Here is a 21,584-nt window from a genome sequence, read left to right on the forward strand (position 1 = left end):
GCCAGAGTGAAGTACAGGGCAGAAAGTGTCCCCCCCCCCATCTCCGAGGTCCTCAGCAAGGCCTCTACAGCGCTCGCCTCTAGCTTAAGGGGTCCCGGGAACTGGGCCTGGAATGCGTGTCTTAGTTGTAGGTACCTAAATAACATGCGATTAGGGGGGTTTCGGGCCCTCTTGAGGTCATCGAAGCTAAGTAATCTGCCGTTAGAGACTATATCTCCCAGGGTCTTGATTGCAAACCTTGCCCATAACACTGGATCTGGTATGGTTATAAAACGGGGCAATCAAGGATTTCCCCACAGTGGGGTGTGTGGAGACCGGGTGTCTACTTGCACTTTGGACCGGACTGTATTCCACTCTTTCAGTGTAGTTTTCATGGGGGTGGTGATTTTACTATTGGACCGGGGTCCGCGGTGGATCAGGTTCCTGAGTTCAGCGTAAGAGCCCAGCAATGCCGCCTCCAGGGTGGCCGCTGGGTTGACCGGCTCTTCTGAGAGCCACCAGCGTACTGTGACCAAGACCGCAGCCCAATAGTATTTAATAAGACAAGGTAGGGCCAGTCCCCCTAGAGAAGTTGGGAGTTATAACGTCTTTTTCGCTATCCTGGGAGTACCCCCAAGCCAGAGAAACGAGGTGATGACGCTAAGGCGTTTATTTATAAATTTTGCAATTTAAACATAACAATCACAGGGTAGTAAAGTAAATACCATGATAAGAAAAAAAAAAAAAAAAAGGGGGGGGGGGGGGGAGGTTAACAGGGGACCAATTACACATGCCTCTAACAAGTATATTTGGGGGCCGTAGCGACCCAATAAATCAGCGTCGTGGTTTAGTAGGCTTATATATTATCCCAGAGCCCTGAGAAAACCTCTCCCTTTCCCCCCCGTCCGGGTGGGGATTAAGGAGTTAGAAAGCAGCCAGAAGGTACCCCTAACAATACAAAAGCAGTCACACACCCATTCATTCAATCATTCACACTGATGCACCTTAGACATATTTAGGTCCCAGCCCACCTTACTCCCAAGATCAATTGAGACAAAAGCTTTGTATCATATAAAGCCCCTTCCAGTTGAGAAGTACCAACACCTCTGAAGGTTTAGGGATATGACTCACTGTAGTTTAGACCAGACTAGGTCATCTGGGACGACAAGACAGTACACCAGAATGAGTTAGTGACATCCATCCACGGCTGACATATTTTAGTAAATTTCTTTGTACAAGTCCTACTCTTGTAGATTAACTTGAGTTTGGGGAGTTCGCCATTAATGATGCGATAAAGGGTTTGGGGTGTGGGAGAGTGGTGGGGTGGGTTCTGTGTATAAAATCATTTTATATACCTAAGAGTGCTACTTCTGGGGCCTGAGGTATAGGAAGTGCAAGTTGGTCCTCCAAAAATTTGAACAGGTCCCTCCAGTAAGAGGCTAGCCTCAGACAACTCCAGAACATATGAAGCAAATCTGCCTCAGCTAACATATCTGGGGCAAGTGAATACAGTACCCAATTCCATTCGGGACAGCTTGGCCGGAGTATGGTGAAGGTGATGTATGAACTTAAATTGGATAAACTGGTCAGCAGTACTGATAATATCTTGGAAACAAACCTCAGTGGCCTCCTCCCAGCCCTCATCTGAGAGCTCAGGCAGTAAGACTAACCAGTTACCACGTGAGTTCTGAAATGGGTCAGCCCCCTTCAGGGACAGTCTACTGTAGAATGTCGTCACCAGTTTTGAGATTTCGGGATAGAAGAGCAAGTCCTCCATAGGAGTCTCCTTGAGCTCTACAGACAGCATCCCAAATTGTGTGCACATGGCACGTCGGAGCCACAAGTATTTAAAAAGAACTTATTATCAATGCTCCTTTCCTGCCTTAGACTCTCAAAAGGTCACAACATTGCTGTTCTGGATTATGTGTGATAAGTGAATGACCCCCAGGGGAGTCCACCAAAGTGCGTCTGGGTGTCCATAGAGCTCAGGGAGGTTGGGATTGTTCCATATGGGGGTATGTGGCGAAGGGCTTTGATCCGAGACCCCAAGTATGTTGTCCCCCTCCTTCCATGCCAAGAAGCCCACATCTATGGGAGAGTGGTGGGAGCATCTAGATCTCTGTGCTCTATGTAGCTCATCCTTTAGGGAGGTGGCTGGAGCAAAAGAGGTCAGTAAGAGAGCTGTAGAGGGGGTCCGAGGGTCAGCATGAAACCATTCATAGATATAAGTAAGTTGAGATGCAATGAAATAATTTTGCAAATTCAGACACGTAAGACCACCAGAGGATTTGGATGCCTGAAGGGATGATCTTGCGATCTGAGGATGGGCATTATTCCAAAGGAAGGACAAGAGAATATATTCAATGGTCAAAAAGAGTTTTTTTGGGAAAAAAGACAGGGGCAGCTCGAAGGCAATAAAGAAATTTGGGTAAATAGATCATTTTGAAAATGTTGATTCGGCCTATGAGGTTTAATGGCAAAGTTGACCATGTCCGGAGTTTATCTGACATTTGATTGATAAATGGGGTGATGTTAAGCATCTCATATTTGAGAAATATCATTATGGATATAAACCCCTAAGTATTTAAAAGGTATGGGAGATACTCAAGCCAAAGTGCTCGAGGTAGTCTATAGGAAAGGGGGGACCCACGTGAAATGCTATGGATTTCTCTCAGCCGACCCTCAGACCAGACACCTCACCAAACTCTCCAACCACCTGTATTAACATATTGAAAGAGGCTTCACTTCCATTGAGGTATATGAGGGCGTCTTCTGCATATAGAGAAATCTTTTCCTCCAGCAAACCGTAGCGGATCCCCCCAATCTCCGCCGCCTGCCGCACTGCCAACGCAAAAGGCTCGATGGCGAGAGCGAACAGGAGCAGGGAGAGGGGGCACCCCTGTCGTGTACCCCTCTTTAGGGAAAACGGCAAGGCATTATCTGTGTTGGTACGAACCCAGGCCCTTGGGTCCGCATATAATAGGTTCACCCACTTCATATATTGTGGGCCAAAGCCAATTTGTGACATAGTTTCCCATAGGAAGGACCACCGTACAGTGACGAATGCCTTCAATATATCCAATGAAAGCACTAGACCACTGCGCCTCTCAATCAAAGCCTTGTGGATGCGCAGATATAACCTTCTGATATTGTCAAAAGGTGCCCCAGCCTGGCATAAACCCAGATTGATCTGGAGTGATAAGTGACAGGATAACCTTCTGCAATCGTAGTGCCAAGATTTTAGCTAATATTTTTGTATCATTATTGAGGAGAGATATGGGTCGGTAAGACCCACATAGTTAATCCTTACCAGGCTTTGGTACGACCACAATAAGCGCCTCATTCATCGAATCAGGAAGCCTTCCCAATTCTAGGGATGCCCAGAAGGTGGTTGAGAAGTCTAGGGGCCAGTGTTTCTCTATATGTCTGGTACCACTCAGAGGGGAGACCATCCAAGCCAGCGATTTTGGAGAGGGGTAGAGAACAAGTAGCCGCCTCCACCTCCTCAATCGTTAGGGGTTGGTCAAGTAAGAGTCTTTGAGAGTTGTTGAGGATAGGGAAGTCGATGGAGAAGAAAAATCCGGCAAAGACGGTCTCTGGAGGGATCCCGCAGTCATCATAGAGATCGCTATAATAGGAAGCAAACTCACAATTTATGGCCAGTGGATCAGACGCCACAGACCCAGTCAGCCAGTTGTACGGCCGGGATTGCGCTGTCCTGGAAGTCCGTATGGGCAAGGAAGGCCAACAGCATACCATTCTTTCCCCCATGCTCAAAAATGCGAGCGGAAAGGTGCAGCTGTTGTTTTTTTTGCCACATCAAGCATATGCAATTGCATATGGGCCTCCGCCAAATCCCCACGAGATTGTGAGAAGGAGTGTGCTATGTGTCGGGACTGTACGGCCCTCCCCTGAGATCGGTAATGTTTTATACGAGAAATATAGGAGCCTCGCACTGCTGCCTTAAAGGCGTCCCACACTGTTCCTGCAGCTGCAGTCTGAGTTAGAGGCCCAATAGTTTAGCATGTCAGTTGGGATGGAATCATGAAGTTCAGGTGTGGAGATCCAGAGAGGACTGAGTCTCAAGGTCCGAAATACAAGCCTATGACCCAAAGTTAAGGTTACCTGTACTATCGAGTGGCCAGACACCGTCTGGGGGATGTAAGCTACTTATTGAATCGATGGAAGGAGGTCCCTGGTGGTCAATGTAGTCCAACCTGGAGAGGGTACAAGATTTAGGTTTTATCAGTAGGGTGTTTCCAGCACCAGAGATCTACATATCCATAGGCTTCACACCATTTGAGAAATAATTTCGATTCGGACATGGAGGGCTTCAGCCTATCCAGGTCAGGTTGCAGAACTGAATTCAAATCCCAGATAAGGAGTGTGGGATAAATAGGTAAAGAGGCGAGCTTTGCACTCAGATCTGTAAACACCATAGCCGTGACCAGAGGAGGGACATAAACCGAGGCCAGCAATATATTAACCCCATGTATAGAGGCATGTAGGATGATAAATTGGCCCTTGGGGTCCGTGATCACCTGACGACAGGTAAAGGGAAGCCCCTTACGAATCAATATCGCAACACCCTGGACATAGCTGGAATATGCAGAGTGAAAGTTATGGGAAACCCATTGTTTTTTGAGGGCCAACCCGTCAGGTGGGTCTCTTGTAAACACAGGACATGTGGTTTCAACTGTTTAACCCGTTAAAACATCAAGGCCCTTTTGAACTTTGAGTTCAGGCCCCTGAACAATCAAATCAGCCATAATATACTAGTAGCATTATTGAGACATGGATAGGGAGAGGAGGGAGCACAACTGTCCAGAGTCCAGCCACAGCCACACATTGTAGGTTAAACATCAGTGGTGCATTCACATTAATCCGTCCACACATCACACATACAACAGCAGAGCTATATACATGCAAGTATAGGATGCCAGAAAGCAACAACCCTGCCCAACTCCTAAAAAACAGAGTGGGCTTAGGCCCTAAACTTGTACCACATGCAGGGCACATGGCCTGTTTCAAGAAAACCCCCCAAAATCTTTTTGAACAAAAAAGAACTAGAAAAAAGTCAGTGTTCAATCAAGGGGAAAAATGGGGATCAACATCTTGTCCCCCCATTGCAGCTTGAGCCAACCTAGCATAGGAAGGCCCGGGTCTCCCCTGCAAGAAAAAAACATATTTATGAGTCAAATTACACAGTAGAGGAGTAGCTAAAAGTGCCACAGTTCCTGGTAAGGGATATGTATGCCGACGAGTTGAATTCAATTACCCTCGGGGGGGCTGAGGAAGCCTTGGCAGCGATTACCACCACATCAGGGTCTCCTTAGGAGAAAAAAAATGGGTCTTTCCTTTGTGGATCACCCGGGGGGTGGCCAGAAACAACATAGCATATTGAACAGAGTTCTCCCGCAGCTTCTGCTTGATTTGTTGGAATTGGGCCCTCTGGTTGTGAACTGCGACGGAGTAGTCCGGAAATAGCGAGACTGCTGCGTTGTTGATCCTGAGGCTCCCTTTCAGGCGGGCAGCTCGGAGTATGGAGTCCCGGTCCCTGTAGTTCAGCAGACAGGATGGATTTCCTGCTGGGGGGCACCTACCCGGCACCCTGTGGGCCCCTTCAATCACAAAACATGTGGATAGATGGTCACGGCCAAACTCCTGTTCCAGCCAGCTCTCTAGGAAGGCTACAGGGTCAGGCCCCTCCACCCATTCAGGGAGACCCACCAACCGCAGATTGTTCTTGCGGAGGCGGTTCTCAAGGTCATCCACCTTGTTTTCAAGGGTTGTGATCTCTCCACCATGCGTGCTAAGCTTAGGCATTATGGGATTGACAGTGTCTTCCAGGTCACTAATGCGGCGTTCGGTCTCCGTGACCCGACCCCGTATCTTTTGTACATCTTGCTGCATGATAGAAAAGTCAGTCTTAATTTCAGCCACCTTCCCCATTAGATCGGTATGGTTTACCTTAATGGTGTGAAGCACCTCAGACAGAGTAGGCCCAGGCCTGCCGTCCGAGCCAGCCACGCCATCCGCATCATCCCCGCAGGGGATAGTTGAGAGCAGACATGTGGAGGGTCCGTGACACCTGGGGAGGACTGCGGAGAGGAATCAAAGGCTTCTCTAAAGGGGTCTGGGGTGGATGCAGGCGAGATATAGTGTGTAGCCGTGCTGTGGCGGGCATCTTGGCCGGAACGGGTAGTGACACTCATCTTTGGTGGCGCTTGCTTCTTTCGGTTGCCCATCCACCAGAAATAAATACCTCACAATGGAGCTGGGACACTCGGCATCAAAGTGAGCTGTGTGGTTGTTCAACTTGCCTGATTTTGGCCAAGGATGGCAAATGATTGCTGCAGGAGAGACCAGAGCTGCTCTGAGAAGCGTCTGCTCACACGCAGAGTTAGACCATGGCCCCGGAGAATTGACAGTTAATGAGATTGGCTCTGCCTACTAGGGTGAGGGGTAGAGTATTCCACACCGCACATCTCTCAACCAGGGATGAAATCACCGGGGACAAGTTTAGTTTGATATACTGTGACAACTCTCTATGGACAACCCTCGGAGAGCTGTATAGGGCCCGAACCCATGAAATAAAATTAGGTCCAAAGCCGAACCGGCATAGAACCTCCTACAGATAAACCCACTCCACCGAATCGAATGCTTTTTCAGCATCAAGGAAGGCTACCAGATCCGATGGAGTGAGGTCCTCAGAGGCGGCCAGAACCGTATACAGTCTCCTAAGGTTGATGTCCGTTCCTTTTCCAGGTATAAATCCTGTCTGATCTTCATGGATCAGGGCTAGGATGACGTTGTTTACTCTACCGGCCAGTATTTGGTAAGTATTTTAACATCGACGTTAAACAAGTATCGGTCTACATGATGTGCATAGTTCTGGATCTTTTCCCGGCTTGGGTATCACAACAATGATCGCTTCCACCACAGAGGGAGAACACACCCCACCAAGGCTTTGGCCATCACGTCGTGCAGTATTTGTTCACTGTATTGTTTATAAAACTCTATCGGCAATCCGTCTGACCCTGGAGTTTTCCCCACCCGTAGGCTACCCAAGGCTTGCTGGACTTCCCTGAGGGTAATCTAAACTTCTCCTAGCCTCCTCAGTGAGCCTGGGAAAGTCAATCCCATCCAGGTACCTGCCGCCTAGTTCCTCCATCAAGTAAGCTGCCCTGGTAGAGTATAGGGATTTGTAGTAGTCATTGATGGCCTGTGGGTCGGTTACAACCACCCCCCGGTCATCTCTAATGTGAGCTATGCTTGTGATTGGTTGGTTGTTCCTTCGATAGCCAAGCTAGTAGACGTCTTCTCCCCTTGTTTGAAAATGCGCTGTGTTTGTGCTAGTTGGTGTTTTTTGGCCTTGGCGACTCTTAGGAGGACTACTTCGCGATATGCAGCTGCATATCTAGACAAATGATCGGATTTTTAGAGAACATACTGAGACTTCAGGGCGCTTGCCCTGTTCTCAGCCACCTCTATAGTGATAGCCGCATTTCTGTGGGCTCTGGAGATAGAGGACTGATAGCAGCCCCAACGTATGCCTTAAAGGCATCCCAGGATGCCTCCGAGGAGGCTGTATGGGCATTTAACCGCCAGTATTCAGAAATTAGGTTAGCCATTTCGAATTCTATAGTAGGGTCCGAGATCCAATAACAGGCAAGGCGCCACACTCTCAGAGTGTGGTGTCGATGTTTGGAGGCAACAGAGCATGGGAGCATGATCTGATATGCCCCTTGGGAGGATCTCAATCTTAGTTACCTTTGGCAAAATTCCCCCACTGGCATAAATCAGCTCTATTTGCGAGAGGGTACGGTAGGAGACTGACTGGCAGGTAAAGATACGGTCTGTAAGGTGCTTCCATCTCCAGTACAGGGATGCCCATTTGGTACAGGGATGCCCATTTGGAAAGAAGAGTTGGCGACCATGCCAGAGGCTAATTTATCTGGGACAGGACTCGGAAGCATTTTAATGTTATCAGTAGCATATGTAGCTATAATAGGGACCAAACCCTTCAGCAGTGAGATGATAGCAGGCGGGGGTATGTAGATTCCCACAATCAGTAATTCAAGAGTGTCTACGGTTACATGTAATAACGCATACCTACCCCCTGGGTCAGTTTTAACGTCCAGAATTTCAAATGTGAGGGACTTATGTACCAGGATACTTACTCCCCTGGCATAGCTTAAGTAAGTAGCGTGGTAGTAGCGTCCTACCCAAGGCTTTTTAAGACTCATAGTCCTGCTACCCACCAGGTGCAGGATACATATGTGGGGGTTATGTTGTTTAAGAAATGTCATTACCAGGGATCATTTCACTTTATCGTTGAGACCCCTAACATTACATGAAAGTATTCTTAGGGGGGACATACATCAAACATATGGAAGGTAACAGTCGGATATGCACACGTCTTATGACCCAGGAGGAATGGATTTTCATCCACCATCATCAGCAATGTATCTCGCCCACCAACCCGCCACCCGACCACTGCGTAGGCACATACTGCACCGCTAAATGAAAGGAACCACTGCACATAAACTCAAACGTAAAAGAAAAAAGGAAACAAAAGAGCATAACTAAACCCCCCACCCCACACGTCCATATAAACTTGGAGTGCTTGATCCCCCAACTCTCAATAACCAACAACCCCACTCAATTTAGGACATTCTGCTATGGGGGTCGTGAAACAAGCTGTAAAATGGAGACATTACACAGCTAAATCGTGTGATCTTCGCGGTCCGCAACCACAATGACCTGCGTATGATAAACAACGCTAAACGGGTTACATATTCTGCAAATTGGTTAGGCAAATAAATGAAACCAGGAGGAACAGAGGTAGACTAAGTCAATATAATAACCACACCTGGCTAACTCTAGGGGGAACAGGCTTATTCATTACGAACATCTTGAACCAGGAGTCATTGAGCGTGATCTGTCCCTGTTGCCCATATTGCTCTCCACTTCTGGAAATATAGCGACTGGCACTGGGGCTCATTCTGCAGGGCATCTCGGAGAGGTCCATGAGGAGATGCACATGTCTGTTGTCGCTAGCGAGGGGGTACAATATTAAGGAAGGAGATTGCACATTGCAAGGGGGAGAGAACCACCACAGGGTGTCCAAGAGGTCCGTGCACGCTCCAGCTTCTGAGACAATGGCTAGCAGATGTGCATCCCTCAAGAGTGGGCAGACCTACAGGCCGAAGAAGCCTAGAGTCCGTGTCGGCAGCCACGAGGGCATTATAACGAGTGTTTATTCATCAATGTTTGGCGCCATAGTCACATAGTGAGAAGAACGAGTGCCATGTGCAGCAGGCCAAATACACAGAAGCGGATGCGTTTTTTCGGCGTGGGCAAAGTGTACAGGTGTCACAAGACACCTTGCTCTAGGTAGATTCTCGAGCCATTGGGAAGCATACTCCGGGGAGACAAAGTACTTAGTAGATTTCCCATCCACTACTCTCAGGTGTGCAGGGAAGAGCATGCTGTATTTCAACCCTCTCGTGCGTAGCTGGGCCTTCACATGGTCGAAGGTTCTGCGGAGCCTGAGTTTTGATGGAGTAAACTGAGAAAAGCATTTTCTTCTCATTTTCATACTGGAGCTCGTCGATCTTCCTCGCCTCCCTCAGGATAAGATCTCGGTCCCTGAAGTTTAAGAGCCGGAAAATGAAGGTGCGTGGTGGGGAGCCCTGTGGGCCGTGCACGGTCGGCATTCTGTGTGCTCGCTCCACAACAAAATGCAAGGAGAACTGCACCCTGGGATGTAGGGTACGGAGGAGCTGCTCCGTGAAGGTGGTAGGGGTCCTGGTCCTCCGATCCCTCCGGGAGGCCGACCACTGCTCCAGTTCTTGCTGTCCTCAGTGCGTGACTCCAGAGCTTTCATTTTGACTTATAAAGGTGTGGATGGATGCCCTTTGCTCCCTGAAAACATCCTCCGACTCTCCCACCCGTCTCTCCGCCTCCCCCAGCAGGTCTCGGAATCTGTCCATATCCCTTCTCAGCAGGCCAAAGTCTATTTATAGGAGATCAATTTTTTCCGTGAGGGTGGTTTTGCAGCTGGTGATGGCCTGCATCAGAGCCGTGAAACGATCCTCCTCTAGGGTGGCCTGGTCCATGCGAGCTGTCTGTGTCGCCATGTTCGTGCTGCACATGGAGGGCCTCTGGAGTTGTGGGGAAGCCTTAGGAGCTGAGGCACCACGTCGCCCGGACCTGGCTTTCCCCTTTCTCATACCCCGAGGGTGTACTGGGCACGGAGCTGGTAACCGGAATGTTGAAATCCCCGAAATAAATGGATAAAAGAAGCAGGCAAGAGTGGAGCTCCGGTAACTCGCGTCCGCTCAGGTCTCCAGCTTGGCCACGCCCCCACTTTTTCCACCTTTAAAGTGGAAGTAAATCCTCCTATCGTTTTCAGCCAAGGAAGCTGCCATCTTGGCCTCTGATAATTCTGCCATAATGCTGCACATGTGATCAGTTTTGACACCAGCCATTGGATGGTTGGAAAAGTTTGCTTGAGAGCACAACCAATGTGAAAGTTAGCATTCTTATTATATTAAATCAATGGGTTTACTCACACTTTAATGTGACCTATAAATTGTACAACTCAATTAAAAAACAAACTGAAATCTTTTTTTGGGGAAGAACTAAAAAATGAAGATAGTATGGTTGCATAGGTGTGCACACCCCTTTATTACTGGGGATGTAGTTGTGTTCAGAATTAAGCAATCACATTCAAACTCATGTTAAACAGAAGTCATTATACAGCTGCTATCATTTAAAGTGTCTCTGATTAACTCCAAATAAAGTTCAGCTATTCCAGTAGGTCTAACCTGATATTTTCTAGTCGCATCCTACAGCAAAAGCCATGGTCCACAAAGAGCTTCCAAAGCATCAGAGGGATCTCATTGTTTTTTATAATTATTTTTTTTCTTTACTAAGACAAATTTCAACATACAACATAAAGGATTACATTGCACAAAGTATCTATATAGATCCTTTCATTAACACAGACCACAATAATCCACCACCCCCCTTCATAAGAAAACACACTGGATTCCTTGATTATAACCTATTCAAAAAGGAACAGAAAAAAAATATCACACACCCATTTATCTACTCATAACCAAAACTCAATTAGTGCAACACATTTTTCAAAATATAATTAAGAAGCAGGTTTTACAGCGTCCTATTACATGCATCTAACAACCGACAACAAAAATAAAAATAAAAAATTATATATATGATTTCAAGTTACTATTGTCATGTTCTATATTTAGTATTTTTATTCAATATAGCCATCCCCTACTGTTTCATATAAATTGTATACCTCTCCTCCTTTCATTTCAATATTTCAATCCACCCTTCTTTATGTACTTTCATTACGTGTTACCTATACCATGCCTAATTTATTATGATAAATTATTCTCTTCCTTTAATGACATCAATCATCTCTCCACTGCATTTCCCATGGGGAGAAAAAAAAAAAACCCACTCCTTCCCAGTTTCCCCTCACCATACTCATCCAAAAAAACAAAAAAAACCAAACCAGACTATCTGATCCATAACACAGTACTATCCCACACAGGGTTTAATCTGCCCCTATTTCTGAGGCGTAATACAGCCACCCTGCCCATGTGTGCACATAATAATAAAAATGCCATAAATCTACCCCCTATTTTGTAGATGCTATAACTTTTGCGCAAATCAATCAATATACGCCAATTGCGATTTTTGGGGAGGATATGCCGCTCACCAAACCTCCGAACTTCATCTGAGTGCTACCACCCTCTAGGATTAGTTTCAGGTGCAGGCTTTACACAAGTCTATGGAAATGAAGAAATCCTGGACTGCAGCACTCTGAAGACAGACATCTTTATTTGTAAATCGTTTAAAATCCAACAAAAGCCATCTCACAGGAACAGTGTGTAGCAATAACTAACACGTTTCACATCGATAGATGCTTACTCATAGCTAGTAAGCATCTATCGATGTGAAACGCGTTAACTATTGCTACACACTGTTCCTCTGAGATGGCTTGTGTTGGATTTTAAACAATTTACAAAAAAAGATGTCTTTCTTCAGAGTGCTGCAATCGACAGATTTGGAGTGCTTTTGCAAAGAGTGGGAAAATATTGCCAAGTCAAGATGTACCACGCCGATAGACTCATACCCCAAAAAAACTGAGTGCTGTAATAAAATCAAAATATACTTCAACAAAGTAATAGTTTAAGGGTGTGCACACTTCTGCAACCATATTATTTTATTTTTACTTCCCTCCACCTAAAAGATTTCAGTTTGTTGTTCAACTGAGTTGTACAGTTTATAGGTCACAATAAAGGTTGAAAAAGTTCTGAAAAGATTAATCTTTATCTCATTTTTGTAAGATCACAGAAACCTGACATTTTAACAGGGGTGTGTAGACTTTTTATATCCACTGTATGTTTGATGGCAAACTAACCTTGCTCTAATGTTATTTTTTGATAGCTGCTGTTGCAAACTGAGCTGACAGGCTCTTTATTGCAGGAGAGACATGCAATGATATGACACCACATATGTCAAATAGCAAAGAGAACACCAGGCCTTAGGAGATTTCTACCTGCATACTCCCTATGAAGGTTCCGATCATTGGCATCTAATTTGGAACACCGGATTCTAATGTAATGGATTTGAAATGGGGGTAATTGTAGGGCCTACAAAATGGGCAACCTATGTGGCCCAACGGAAGCCTCTCCTCATGAAAGCCTGCATGGAGTTTGCTAAAAACATCTGAAGGACTCCAAGATGATGAGAAATAAGATTCTTTGGTCTGATGAGACCAAGATAGAACTTTTTGGCCTTCATTTTAAGCGGTATGTGTGGAGAAAACCAGGCATTGCTCATCAACTGTCCAATACAGTCCCAACAGTGAAGAATGGTGGTGGCAGCATCAAGCTGTGGGGGTGTTTTTCAGCTGCAAGGACAGGACGACTGGTTGCAATCGAGGGAAAGATGAATGCGACCAAGTACAGGGATATCCTGGATGAAAACCTTCTCCAGAGTGCTCAGGACCTCAGACTGGGCCAAAGGTTTACCTTCCAACAAGACAATGACCCTAAGCACACAGCTAAAATAACGAAGGAGTGGCTTCACAACAACTCTCAACGTGACTGTTCTTGAATGCCCCAGCCAGAGCCCCGACTTAAACCCAATGGAGCATCTCTGGAGAGACCTAAAAATGGCTGTCCACCAACGTTTACCATCCAACCTGACAGAACTGGAGAGGATCTGCAAGGGGGAATGGCAGAGGATCCCCAAATCCAGGTGTGAAAAACTTGTCTCATCTTTCCCAAAAAGACTCATGGCTGTATTAGATCAAAAGGGTGCTTCTACTAAATACTGAGCAAAGGGTCTGAATACTTAGGACCATGTGATATTTCAGTTTTTCTTTTTAAATAAATCTGCAAAAATGTCAACAATTCTGTGTTTTTCTGTCAATATGGGGTGCTGTGTGTACATTAATGAGGAAAAAAGGAACTTAAATGATTTTAGCAAATGGCTGCAATATAACAAAGAGTGAAACATTTAAGGGGGTCTGAATACTTTCCGTAGCCACTGTGTATATGTGTATATATATATATACACACACACACACACACACATATATACATACACACACACGCTACTGTATAGGCAGCCAGCTTTTCCGGTGAGTGTTCATTTCACAGGGGTTCGGTGGATGATTCTGGAGCACTGTACTGGATCACCTCTTCACTTCTCAAGTCACCACCAATTTTTTGCGCACATCTTTGCACCGCACTATTGTGTTTTCACCAATAAGTTTATATTGCTGATCCTACCATGAGACTGTGCATTTAAATCTTTATTACATAACTTTTCTTATGATTTTACTGTTGTGGGTTTAGTAACACTTTAAAATTTGCATCCAATGTGATCTGTACTGCTTGATCACCCACTGAAAATACGGTATCCCTCATTGTCAGTTTTCCGTTAGCTCCATAGTAGGCTCATTATCACCCAGGGGTGAACAAACACACAAGGGCATGCTAGAACAGTGCACAGGAAATCAACCTAACTTTATTAAAACTTACAGGAAGACAAAAGGTGATCGATCTGCTATAATAAACACTTAAACGCTATAATAAACGCCCCAGAAGGATTTACCCCCTTCCTGACCAGAGCACTTTTTGCAATTCGGCACTGTGTTGCTTTAACTGACAATTGCGCGGTCGTACGACGTTACACCAAAACAAAGTTGGCGTCTTTTTTTCCCCCCACATATAGAGCTTTCTTTTGGTGGTATTTGATCACCTCTGTGGTTTTTATTTTTTGCGCTATAAACAAAAAAAGAGCGACAATTTTGAAGAAAAAGCAACATTTTTTACTTTTTGCTATAATATCCCAAAAAACTCTAAAAAAACATTTTTTTTTCCCTCAGTTTAGGCCGATATGTATTCTTCCACATTTTTTTTTTTTTTTTAACAAAAATTTCGCTATAAGCGTATATTGATTGGTTTGCGCAAAAGTTAGAATGTCTACAAAATAGGGGATAGATTTATGGCATTTTTATTATAATTTTTTTTTTTATTAGTAATGGCGGTGATCTGCGATTTTTATCGTGACTGACATTGCAGCGGACACTTCTGACACTATTTTGGGACCATTGTCATTTATACATTGATCAGCGCTATAAAAATGCACTGATTACTGTGTAAATGACACTAGCAGGGAAGGCGTTAAACACGAATGGGTGACCAAGGGGTTAAGTGTGTCCTAGGGAGTGATTCTAACTGTGGGGGGGATCGGCTCACTACAACATGACAGAGATCACTGCTCCTGATGACAGGGAGCAGTAGATACCTGTCATGTTGCTAGGCAGAACAGGGAAATGCCTTGTTTACATCTCCCCGTTCTGCCGCTCTGTGACACAATTGCAGGACACCGGCGGACATAGAGTCCACGGGACCCGCGGGTACGGTCACACAGTATGCGGCAGGCGCGCGCCCACTAGCCCGCAAATTAAAGAGGACGTACAGGTATGCCGAGTTATTTCTAGTTACTGCTTTTGTTTTTCAATCTATCCCAGAGCCTTTACTCATTGTTTACCTTTTTTGCTATTGTAGCCACTGACTGCAGGGGCTTCATCGGTGCATCCTTCCCTCATAACGGTACTATAGACCAGAGAGTGCCATATGCGATACCCTCACTCTAGCCTGCACAGGGGTAATTTACCCTATATGTGCTGACAGGTATGTATAGAATGCACACACTTAGCCCTGTCACTTTTTAGCAGGTGCTTGTTTAATAAGATATAACTTTCTCTTTCCTTCCTTTTTATGGGATGGTTTCTATTATACTGCTTTTTCTTCCCCTCAGCTGACAGTAACACTCTATAACAGTAAACATCTGTGGTGTCACAAGCTAACTGGTAGGACGCCCTTTGTGTCTTGTCCTGGGTTGTGGACGCGCTTGGTCCTTTAGTGACAGCAGCGGCTCTTAGATCTGAACCCCACTGGCAAATCATTCCGTCCCTTCTCCTTTTGAAATTGGATGCTACTTGATGCTGATCTAGGAACAACACGGTTAGAACATTTCTGTATTATATTACGATGTTTATGCTATGTAAATATATTTAAACACTATATCATGCTTGGTTCGTACGGTGTTGTTTACTCTGCTTTCTTTCTTTTTTCATAGAATGTTTTTAGACAGATATATACCTCACCACCTCAACATTCATAAAACCTCGAAACGCGTCAGGCTTTACTGTACAGCTTTTTTGCTGAAACAGCTCTTGTGGGGTTAAGTGTATCATTGTAATTTGTCATGTACATTTTCTGTATCATCATCACTTTAAATTTTGGCATTCATCTTCCCTTTTTATCACTTTCTTAACTTTTTGATAAATAAAATTATTGTTTATACTTTTTGACGTATTGTTTTGAGACTCTTGCCCTACAAAGTCCCACCAAGAGGAAAATTTCCCATTGTGTAGGTATGCCCATTTGCCCACCGCTGGGTGGTTAAACTTAGGAATCTCAATGTAGCAGGTAATGTCTCTACCACACCTCCTGGTCACCTATCAAAACTATTGTGTTTTAGGGATTGACCTAAATCAAAATTTCCATACCTGTTCCAGCAATTGTCTGAGCCGATGCAGTTGAGACTCCAGTTGCTTGTTGTGATCTTCTAGTATTTGCATTCTAGCTTCTAGCCGTCCTTTGTGCTGGCGCAGTAGTTTGGCTTCTGCAATAAGTTCCGCATCACGTGGGCTTTGCGGGGAGGCTGGCATCATTTCTGGAGGGGAGGGCAGTGGAGACAAGCCCTTGTGATCATGCTGCTCCTTCAATCTGTCATATTCAGACTGCAAATTCCTGTTTGGGAAAAAAAAAAAAAAGATTTCTACATTAAAAAGAGGTCCAAAAATTTTTTTTTTGTTTACTCTATCCTTATCCCAAGCATGTTTACATTTGCTTACGGTTCACTAGATCACTTTGTCTGCTGGAAATTAGGTAAGATTATCCAAATTTCTTTTAGTACAACTGCTAAACATTATTCTTTCCTCCCCCTTGTTTCAGGTAATGTCCCGTTATTGAGCTCTGCATAATACTGATAATATTGCACCTTAAAAAATGACACCAGGAAAGTATTTAAATTAGTTCTAAAATGTAAAAAAATTGTACTTTAATGCATTTTCTGCATTAAGGTAAAAAATGTTTTACCACTTGCTGTGCCCGAGTCCTCCCTCGATCCAGTTCTGCGTCTGGCTGCAGTTCTTCTCTCCCCTCTTCCTAGTCCCACAGGACACACAAGCAACAAAAGGATCCAATGGTTCCTGCTACTGTCAAATTCTGTGAGGAGGGAGTGGAGGCATGTGCAAGCCACGCTGTGTGTGTCTATGGATGTAGACATCCCAGCTAAAGAGTGCACCCACACGTGCCCCCATAGCATACAATTTCCTACAGGTGCACATGCAGGAGAGGAGAAGTGGACAACGCCAGTGGTAGACTTCAGAAGAGGAGGATCAGGGCCGCTCTGTGAAACACCATTATGGAGCAGGCAAGTATAATCCTCTTGTTTATAAAAGAAAAATAAAAAAAAAAGGATTTCAATCACTTTTAGCTAGTTCATTCAGGCTACTACATTTTCAAAGTCTCTTCCGATATCAAGCAGACCTTGCACCATTTTTGTTGCCAGACTCAGGGCTCATCATAGCTCAATATTTTTTTTTGCAAGTTGGGTCTCCAAAATTGTTTAATTATGCCAGACAGCCAGCTTAAATAGAAAGGTGCTGCACCCTTGTAATTGTTATAAGCCAAAGAACTAATATGGATAGGACTTTAAAAGGCACAGAAGAATACAAACCACAATTAAAATGTATAAAGTTTATTGTACAGCTGTTAAAAAATAGGATTTTTACGTCATACTTACCTATAAAATCCTTTTGAGTACATCATGGGACACAGAGTCAGGCTAATATTCATTACCTGCTGGGACGTCCCAGAGCAATAGCCTTGAGGGGAGGGAGACACCCTGCCAAACAACAGCCATCAGAACTTATACGGCAGCCCACAGTACACTGCAGCCAAATGAGGCTGAGAGAAAAAAGAAGGCAAAATAATGTCTTGATTTAAATGGAAGACCAACACCACTTTTGGCAAAAAGGATGGAACAGGTCGTAACACGACTTTCATGGTGAAGGATCAAGTATGGTTCCCTGCATGAAAGGGCCGCCAACTCCAACCGTCTTCTAGTCAAGGAGATAGCCAACAGGAAGGCTAGCTTATGGGACAACAAGTATAATGGAATTAACTTAATAGGTTCAAATGGTTGTTTCTCTAACACAGACAGCACCAAGTTCAGGTCCCAAGGACACAAAGGTGACCTAATGGGAGGATGCAAGCAAGTTGCCCCTTGTATAAAGGTTTAGATCAGTGAATGGGAGTCTAAAGGCCTTTGGAAGAATACTCATGTGGCCGAAACTTGACCTCCGATTGTACTCAAAGCCAATTTGATTTCCACAGCTGACTGTAGAAAAGAGAGAATTCTCCCAATCACATATTTCTGAGTATGCCATTTTCACACCAAGCAATACAAGTCTTCCAGACCTTATGATAAATCTTCCTAGTGACAGCTTTTCTAGCATTCTCTATAGTAGACACCACTGGACCCGAGATGCCACAGGCCTTTAACACCCTGGCTTCAATAGCCATGCCGTCAAATTTAGAGACTGTAAATTGGTGTGGAATACAGGACCTTGAGACAGTAGATCAGGACGACGTGGAAGCGCCCATGGCCTGTCTATTGTCAGTCTCACAATCTCCGGTAACCAGGGCCTTCTGGGCCAGGCTGGTGCCACCAGAACGAGTGAAACCCCCTCTTTCCGAATCCTGCGCAACAAATGTGGAGAGAGAGGGATCGGAGGGAAAGCATAAACCAGGGAGTACTGGCTCCATGGAACCTTCAGAGCATCTGCTCCAATTGCCAGAGGATCTCTTTTTCGAGACAAACTGCTGTAGCTTGTTGTTGAACCTGCATGCCAGTAGGTCGACCTCTGGCCATCCCCAATGTTGGCAAATTTCCTGGAACACCTCTGGGTGTAGGGACCATTCCCCCGGGCAGATCTGCTGGCGGCTGAGTTAATCTGCCTTCCAGTTCTCTACTCCCGAGATATGGACTGCCGATATAATTGGCACATGTCCCTCTGCCCAGGGTAGTATGTAGTTCACCTCCTTCAGAGCTGAACGACTCCTGGTACCGCCTTGGTGGTCTACATAGGCCACTGACATGGCATTGTCGGGCTGATCCCAGATGGGGCAGTCCTGAAGCTCCACCTTCAGGGACCGTAGGGCCAGACGTACTGCCAATAATTCTAGGACATTGATGGGCAGAGTCTGCTCTGTCCCTGACCATTTCCCCTGAGCTGTGAGCCCGTCTAGGGCCGCTCTCCAGCCTGAGAGACTGGCATCTGTAGTCAGCACTCTCCAAGTTAGTGGGAGAAACGATTTTCCCTTTCGCAGTTTCTGATCCTGCAACCACCAGTTTAGACTTAAGCATGCCTGAGGAGATAAGCACATTGGATAATCCAGGGCTTTTCTTTCTCTGTTCCAAGCCAAGATGTCTTGTTGTAAAGGCCTGGAACATAACTGGACAAAGGGCACCGCCTCAAAGGAGGATACCATCCTCTCTAGAAGACTCATACAGAGTCAAATGGAGGGTTGTCTGGTGCCTCATATCTGACGCATCTGATCCTTCAGGGGCACAGATCCTTATGGGTGGCAAGAATACTCTTGCTTGGACCGTGTTTAGAATCAGACCTAAATATCTTAGACTTTGAGCTGGTCTTAAGGCTGACTTTTCAGTATTTATGATCCAGCCTAAGCTTTATAAATACCTCACGGTGTATATTATGCTCTGTTCTAGAGCCTGTACCGAGTGATCTCTGAGCAGGAGGTCATCCAGATACCCGAGAAACAGGATCCCCTTGGGCCCTTAAGCGACACAGTACTGGTGCTAGGACCTTTGTGAACACCCGAGGAGCTGTAGCAAGCCAGAAGGGTAGAGCCACGAATTGAAAATGATGTTCCTCTACTGCAAAACCTCTGATGAAGCAGAAAGATAGGTACCTGTAGGTACGCATCCTTTATATCAATGGAGGCTAAAAAGTGTCCCCTCTGGAGTGAGGTTATTACTGTGCGGACAGACTCCATCCAAAAGGACTGTATCAAAAGATACTTGTTTAGGGATTTTAGGTCCAAAATGGGCCTTGTGTCCCCGTTTGGTCTCTGAACCAGATTGGCGGCGAAACTGCCCTGACTTGAGACATTTGAGAAAGCAATCCCTGGATTTTTAAAAGAGGGACATTTGGTGCTTTTCTTTACAGGAAGTAGAGAACTCTTCCCTCCGGAAATCTTTTGGATATATTTGACCAAGTGATCACTGAATAAACGTTCCCCATGAAACGGGAAACCAGCCAATAACTTTTTACAAGGAAACTCGGCTGACCAGTTCTTAAGCCATAAAAGTCTGCGCATATGTACAGACAAGAGAGCTAGACGAGAAACCTGCTGTATTGAATCCTTTAAAGCATCAACTGCAAAACACAGTGCTCGAGGAATATCTGTCTTACTTTTAGGCAGATCATCCTCCTGGTTAGGCCTATCAGGCCGTTTGACTTGATCCTTTATGGACTGGCAAATACCAACTGCTGCAACAGCTGGCTGAATAGCTGGACTGACAAAGAAAAATGAAGCTTTTAATAATAATTCCAATTTCTTGTCAACAGGGTTTTTTAAGCTCTGTGCGTTATCTACCAGAAAAGTTAAGTTCTTGTTTCAGGAAGAGACTGCTGCATCTATGGCTGGCATGCTCAATTTTTTAACAAACTTTTCATCCATGGGATATAAAAGGGAAAACCTTTTAGGAGGCAAAAAAGTCCTGTCAGGATGTTCCCAATCAGCATACACCGCCTGCTCCAACAGGGGGTGTAGCGGGAAAGTCTGTGTGACCTGAAAAGGTCTCAGAGATTCCAAAGAGAACCAGGGGGGCTCAGTCACCTCTGCAAGAGGCAACTTAAAGGCAGAACGAACCATTTTGGTCAGAGTCAGGATCAAAAACCTCTGACTGAGAAGCAGACATTGAGTGGATATCGTCTTGTCCAGATTGCTCAGAAGCAGACTCATCTGCCGGGCACTCAACCGAATCCTGAGCTTTAAGCTCTTCCCCATCCTCAACCCATTCCTGCTCCAGACGTGGAGAATCCGGGGAGGGGAAACTGTCGCGCTTCCTGCCACCCTGCGGGATGGAGGCAATCATGCAGGCAATCCTGTGCTCTAACCCAGCTGGGGCTGAGGACAGTTCGTCCTTAGTGATAAAGGGTGAAGCAGCAGTGTTGACTGTAGGCACAATACCAGATAGGTGCAGTGGCTTAGATTGCCCAGGAGCCTCTGGTCTTTCAGGGGATAAAACAATAGGGATATGACTAGGTTCATCAGGAACTACTGATGACGTAGGTGTGCCCTTCCCTGTGGTGTTAGTACCGCTCCTCTTTTAGGAAGACATTCAATGCCTGCAAACAAAGAGTACTTGGGTGTGATTAAAAGACCTCAGAAGGGAGACCCTTTAATAGGGCTCACCAAGCCCCTATGCAAAAACAATCCTGCTAAGCACCTTTAACTTGCCAAGCAACACTTGGTGACTCACGTGACCCGGGTAAAGAAAAATGAACCACTGCAAGTGTTTGTTCAGAACCTGCTCTGTGTCCCACAGCTGCCTTCTTGAAGCATCACATGCTTGGCTTGCGCAGCTTAAATAAGCTGGGTGTGCGTCAGAACTTCCTATGCGTGTGTGCGCGCGCATGTGCGCTGTTCCGACGAAGGGGCGTGACTGTATTCGGGGGCGACGCAAATTTTCGTGTGTCCAGATAAAGGTCACGGCGCATGTGCACCAAACTGCTGAGCCCAACAGCGCTCCTGCGAACGCACGTGCGCCATGGCGAAATGGCGCACCGTCGTGCACCATCATATAGGTAAAGAACAGCCAGACACAAGCAAAAAAAGGTACATTTTGCAAACACCCACAGCTAGCCCAGAACTACCCCGTAT

At 45.5% G+C, this 21,584-nt stretch overlaps 1 protein-coding gene across 3 annotated transcripts in view; it reads right to left on the reverse strand.

The window, feature by feature from the left end:
- Nucleotides 1-21,584, reverse strand: part of DMD (dystrophin) — a 3,507,873-nt gene that overhangs the window by 43,442 nt on the left and 3,442,847 nt on the right. For all 3 annotated transcript variants that reach the window (XM_073614841.1, XM_073614839.1, XM_073614840.1), the window contains one exon: nt 16,112-16,355. In XM_073614841.1, the coding sequence (XP_073470942.1) occupies nt 16,112-16,355 (244 nt within the window). The remainder of the gene's footprint in view (nt 1-16,111; nt 16,356-21,584) is intronic.

The sequence above is a fragment of the Aquarana catesbeiana genome, linkage group LG02, assembly GCF_042186555.1.
Source record: "Aquarana catesbeiana isolate 2022-GZ linkage group LG02, ASM4218655v1, whole genome shotgun sequence".
Classification (NCBI taxonomy): domain Eukaryota; kingdom Metazoa; phylum Chordata; class Amphibia; order Anura; family Ranidae; genus Aquarana; species Aquarana catesbeiana.